Here is a 6,000-nt window from a genome sequence, read left to right as displayed (position 1 = left end):
GTTTACTGCTGCACTTTCAGATGTACTACAGATGGGGTTTTGCATCTAGAAATATGCTTACAGGCTTTGCAGAGTGTCATTCATGGACTCTTCACAGTGTTCTAATCCAAATAGGATTTTATTGCAAAGAAAAAGGAGGGGGGCTTGTCTTTGATATCTGCGCATTCACAATTTCTTTTGATAGTTATTTTGATCGGAACATGAAGTATTTTTAATTTAAAATAGACAAAACACTTTTTTTTTCTTTTTTCTACTCTTAAATTTAATCAAAATTATTTGTCTTTGTTTGAAAGAAAGTAAATTATCTTTATTTGTAATGTGTATTTAAATAAAAATGGTTTCATCAGTAATGGCCTTCAAAGTTCCAGTTCTACCTATTGATTAACTTAAAGATCACTATTGAACAAACCTTTATGAAAGGATTTCTTTGTCAGTTTGTTTAAATGAGGAAAAAGGCCAATATTTTCATGTTTATATAGTTAAGATGAGCCTTCACATGTTCAACATTGTCTAAAATTCACATAATTCTTCCCCCGCCACCACTCCTGTCTTGTAAACTGATTATACACGCTGAGCGACTGATGTGTTTTATCAATATGTGTGAAAGAGGAGGCAGAGGATCAGACGCGAGGTAATCGCTTTACTTTAAAGCCACTCTTCCACAGCTTTGAGCTGATCCATCAGGGATAAGAAGTGCTATTAAAAAATAAAAGCGGCTGTGTATTTGTATGCACAGAATAACAAACTTTTCTCTGTCGGCCAAGTCTGTGATAATTAATTTTATGGCGTGCGCGCAGGAGAACAAAGGCTTGCCTTACAGGAACTGTGTTCAAAGAGGCCTATAATGGTTGATCAATAAAAGCATTGCATGTTTCAGACTACTGATAAAAATATGTTAAGGAAACAAAACCATTGCTTTGTTGAAGACAGGATTGAGAATTTCTTTTCTAAAGTTTTTAAGACAGAACAGGAAAACTAAAGTTAATTAAAGCTGTGAGCGGCGTTGTATGGCAGGCGCTACTCATGACAAATTCATGAAAATAATACGTTTTACAAAATGATGGTTATCTCCATAGTAACTATTTTATTTTTTGGTCACCTGTGGGTGATGAACACATCGGTGCAATTTTAAAAAATATCTGCCAAATTAAACCTTTGAATTTCCTTAGCAACAGAGGTTTTCTATTAACCACGTCCACATTCCCAATACGTTCATATTGTATGTCATCGTTCTGTTTAGCTTGAACCAACGACTAATTTATTAATATCCTGGAAAAAATGTGCAAGCTACAAGTAGAAAGCAACTTTTGCGAGTTTGCCATGCTAAAGCCGTTTAAAACCTACAAACTTTAAAACCATTTTTTTTTTCAAACTGGGTTCCAAATGCTGCTTGAGAAGTCATGAGGCAATACATCAAAAGCCCCTAGAGAGATTTAAAATTTGTAGCTGGTACTAAAGGTAATATTTTTTGGATTATCCAAAATGGCGTCCTCTTCCTGAGGTCAAAGGTCAACAAAACTTTGATTATGATTTGGTTGTAGACTTAGGCTGTGGGCATATACATATACATATGTATTTAAAATTTTGAAAAGATCGTTCAAGAAAAGGTGTTTTTATTTTTTTTCTTCTCATATGATGCAAAAATTGCAAAAATGTAAAAACTGCCAAATTTCACACGTTGCCACAAAATGGCCAACAAGCCGTAGGTCCTTTGGCCATCCCATAAAAGGTTCAAAACCTCCTTTGAATATTCCCGAGACATTTGTTTTGATTTTTCAATAGAACTTTTTTTTTTAAAAGCCTGACAATGATTGGAACATTTTTAGTGTTGACGTCACAAAAAGCTCCAGTGTGGCCGTGGCTCTGCCTAGAAACAAATCTACCCATTTTTGAGAGACTGGACATTTTGTCCGGCATGGTGAGCTACTTTTTTTTTGCTCCATTAAGTTTAAAAAAAGAAAACCCTTATGTTTTAAAGGCGTTACTGTCAGGCAGCATTCTGTTTCTGCTTCATCTACACCTCAGCAGGATATTTTTCCTTTTTTTCTCTGCTTCTCTAATATTCGTACAGAGTGTTGTTTTGTCCCAAGTTGTTCCCAGTGTTTTGGAACTTTTACGGAATGATCAATTACTTTAAATATAAACTACTTTGTAATTATATGCCGTCTAAATGCACAGTTTTTTTTATGGTGAAAAATAAAAATCTGATATTCTGCCTGCAGTCGGATACAGAACGATTCAAAATCACAGCCATTGCTCTGCAGTTCATTCGTGAACGTGGCTTCATTGTTATTCCCCACCACGAAGGCTGAGCAGCAAAATGATCACAGCTGCTGACGGAGCTGTCTCATCCAGCATTTATAATCCTGAGTGTTTAGTATTAATTTTTAAAAAAAGGCAAAGCTTTCACAGAGTGCTGCTGCAGTCATAAGGTAGTTCCAAAAATTTTAGAGTTATTGGTAAAGTAATAAACCAATAATATACAGAAGCAGAACAATTCACAAGCTTTAGTCCTTATGATTGATTTTGAAGGCATGCAACAACTTCAGATTTCTAGTTTTAGTTCTAAAGGCAATGTCACACAGCCATTCCGTACATTTTGCGCATAAATTGGTCATACATGAATATACATGTGAAAATTGAGACACGTTGTTGCCTTTGAGTGAAATTTTTACAGATGCATCTTCATCACTTTATCACTTTAAAACCATGGAAGATGAATAAACCACGCAAAGAACATGTAAATCAACGTAGAACGTGAACCGTGCGTGATTATTGCCCTTTTTATGTGCAATTCATTAGTGATTTGTGTGACAGTTGCATAATTTGAACGTGATATGATCACCGATATGAGACTTAACCATTGGTGGTACATGTCTGTGAAACTACATGGAACAGTAGTGGAAAGTCTCAATTATGCAGATGCATCTCGCAAGAGTCACGCACAATGAACTGTTTGAATCCCAACCAACCAAAAATTTAGAACAGCTCAAAACCGAATTCACCTACAGACCTGTCAGTCAAAACCCTCGACGGAGATCCCCGCACATCGACAAACGCAAGAAAAATTTAAGAGTCATGTATGCCACCTATCACAAAGGATGAAAATTTCATATGCGAAAAAGCTGCAAAATGTATGTAGCAGCTGTGTGAAACGGTCTTAATATTTTATATTTTAACCTCTTCAATGTGAGCCGACGCCGTATTTTTTTTTTCCACCTTGTCCTTGCCCCTTCTTTCTGCAGCTCTCAGGAAAAACCTACAACTGCTACATCGAGGGTTTCTGATGTTGGTGTCAGGGTAAGTTTGGCCAACAAAGCAGCCTCATGAAATGTGATCCTGGCCCAGACTGCTCAGGCCGGTCGGTATCGACAACCTTCTACTTAAATGAATCTGAGCAGGCTGTAGGATGAGGTTTGTCTTTAATGGGGATGAAGGGTACGGTGTAGCTAGGATAACACACGTACGGACATAAAATGATGTGCTGCTGCAGAAAAAGAATTGGCTATAAATTCAGCGAATAAAAGTCAGCTCATCATGAATTTTTAATGTGTTCATTCATATTATGCATCCTTATATCTTATTTTTTATGCAATAAATGTTCAGAGAAATGAAACATTGTTCTCTATTGTCATCAAAGACTTGAAATTCACCAGGCTTTTGTCCTGCTGGTGGAAAAAGTGGAGGAGAAAAGTTACACTTTCCAAAATCTCACCTGTTCTCATGCTTGTGTGACTCCACCACTACATAAACTATTGGCTTTCAGGAAATGATGGAATTACAAGAAATAACAGCTTGAAAGAAGCATATTTATTTCCAGTGGTCTTTTAGTTATAACTATGCCATTTTAGGGCAAGATAAGAAAAACTGTTGTTTTCTAGGACATCTGCAGAGCGGCAGTAGTTCATACAAAATTCACCTCTGAGCTATGGACCGCTGGTACGGATTTAGTCCACCCTCACTTCCCGACATCCATCTCGTAGCTATCCAACCAGAAAGTTTTGAGCCAGATGTTAGCTCAGACCAGAAAAACAAAGGTGCACATGGATCTAGTCTTTAAGTGGATGCATCAATATGGTGCAGAGCTTGTGGCCTGCCGTAGTAGCTTTTTCAAACAACACTTTGCTCCTGATTCACCATGATTTAAATAAAGAAATACTCAGAAACACAATTTTAAGTTGTTTTTTTTTTTAATATATGTCATCCATCATCAGAAAAATGCCCCAAGAGCATGTTAAAAACACCAAAAACATAATTTCTGTAATCCTTTTCAAATACTACATGTAAATGAGAGAAATTTAAGATAAATGCGGCAAAAAAGTTACCAAAGGACCAACAGCTAAGCCAAGTTGAGGATTGGGTTTTCTACTCTATTGTATCTTTTATACCCACTATTTCCCTTTTGGGCTCACAGAGTTGCTGGAGCCTGACCTGGCTACTGTTGGACGAAGGCGTGGTACACCCTGGATAGGTCTGTTCAAGATCTCCTTATGCACTTTAATATTATGACCTGCAGAAACCATATAAAAAATTATTTGTAAAAATAAAATAAAAAGATGATTATTCTCAATTCACATGAAAATGTGTTTTTTTCACATTTAAGTTGGGCATAAAATGTAATATGGAAAAAGAAATGGATCAATACATTTTTAAATATTTGGCAGCTAAAATAATAGCTTTGTAATACTTACATTCATTTATTTGTATTTTTCTGTTTATTTCATAAAGATAAATGAGATGTTCCTATTGCCTTTTGTTTTGAAGTTAAAATACTTTTAAAATGAGCTTTTTCCCTCCAGTTTTAATAACTGACAGCTGCATGAAGCAAAGTGAAAACCTGCAATGATGAGGATTAGTTTGACACCTCGGATGAGCTGCTCTCACATCCCTCCTCTCCCTGTGTCCCTAATGAAGAAATTAAGAATGAGTTTGAGCTCATTTTAAGCTAAATTAAATTCCATTTGCCTCTTGGGAGTCTTACCAGTTGCAAGAGCACTTTGTGCATCATTTCTTTATGGAATGAATTGAGCTGCAGGATTTTTCCTGACTTGGTTTGGTCTCTGGTTTGAGCTGTGTTGCACACATCAGCCCCTAGGTCTAAATATTTGCCAGAAAATGTGATTTCTCCTAAAATCTCTTACTACAATGAATAAAATCTGACTAATCAGAAGTCTATTGACAAAAATCTGTTCCACTTGGATGATTTATCTGCAGTGTGAAAGGACTTTTAATGAGTAGTGGTGGTGGGACTGAAATAAATCTAACGGATTAGTGTAGGATCTAATCTCTCCTTTAACTTTCCCTCCTCTCTGCCTCTCCTCCCTCCCTCCCAGACTCTTTCTCTCCTCCTCCTCCTCCTCTCTCCGTGCTTGTCCTCCTCCTCTGCCTCTCCTTCCATTCAGTCCGTGGAGGCAGCAGCAACCGTATTGCATGTGGATCAGTGGCTGGAGGAGGACAGAAGGCATCCCAAACCATACCCGGTCCCCCCCCTCCACCTCCTGAGCAGCATGGTCGGCTTGAGAACAGCAGCTTGCCTTTCTCTGCTGCTGAGCGTCTCTCTCCAGGTGGACGTCAAAAGTGGGAAAGAGGCAGGACGAGCCGGGAATTTTATGGAAGACGAGCAATGGCTGTCAACCGTCTCCCGGTACAGCCGTAAGAACAAACACTGGAACCGTTTCAGAGACGTGAGTGCAGCTTTTTCTCCTTTTTTTTATTCCTATCCTGTGGAGAAAACTGCTGTTTTTGCACAGGTATTTATCCAAGATATGTTTAGTTCTAATGAATTTCATTACTCTGTGAATTTATTAACTTATAAAACAACACTTTTTTGTTCATGCAATTTGCTTGAATTATTAAAAAAAATAGATAAAGGACACATTGAAAACACATGAAGACCCCCGTTTGGGACATAAACACAGTAAGATGAGTACTACATTGTTTTTATAACCCAAAGTGTCATTTTTGATGTTATTTTGTCACTATAGCCTGATTATTTTTAGT

The 6,000-nt window shown here is 37.3% G+C and overlaps 1 protein-coding gene across 2 annotated transcripts in view; it reads left to right on the top strand.

Annotated features, from left to right (window-relative positions):
* The first annotated feature begins 5,364 nt into the window (after positions 1 to 5,364).
* spock2 (SPARC/osteonectin, cwcv and kazal like domains proteoglycan 2) overlaps positions 5,365 to 6,000 on the top strand; it is a 39,562-nt gene continuing 38,926 nt past the window's right edge. Inside the window, exon 1 of one of the 2 annotated variants that reach the window (XM_011488236.2) lies at positions 5,365 to 5,684. In XM_011488236.2, coding sequence (XP_011486538.1) covers positions 5,508 to 5,684 — 177 coding nt within the window. In that variant the 5' untranslated portion in view covers positions 5,365 to 5,507. The remainder of the gene's footprint in view (positions 5,685 to 6,000) is intronic. The other variant, XM_011488237.3, reaches the window with a different exon arrangement.

The sequence above is a fragment of the Oryzias latipes genome, chromosome 19 (assembly GCF_002234675.1).
Source record: "Oryzias latipes chromosome 19, ASM223467v1".
Lineage (NCBI taxonomy): Eukaryota > Metazoa > Chordata > Actinopteri > Beloniformes > Adrianichthyidae > Oryzias > Oryzias latipes.
The sequence above is the reverse complement of the archived record's forward strand: the minus strand, read 5'-3'. Positions and strand labels throughout refer to the sequence as shown.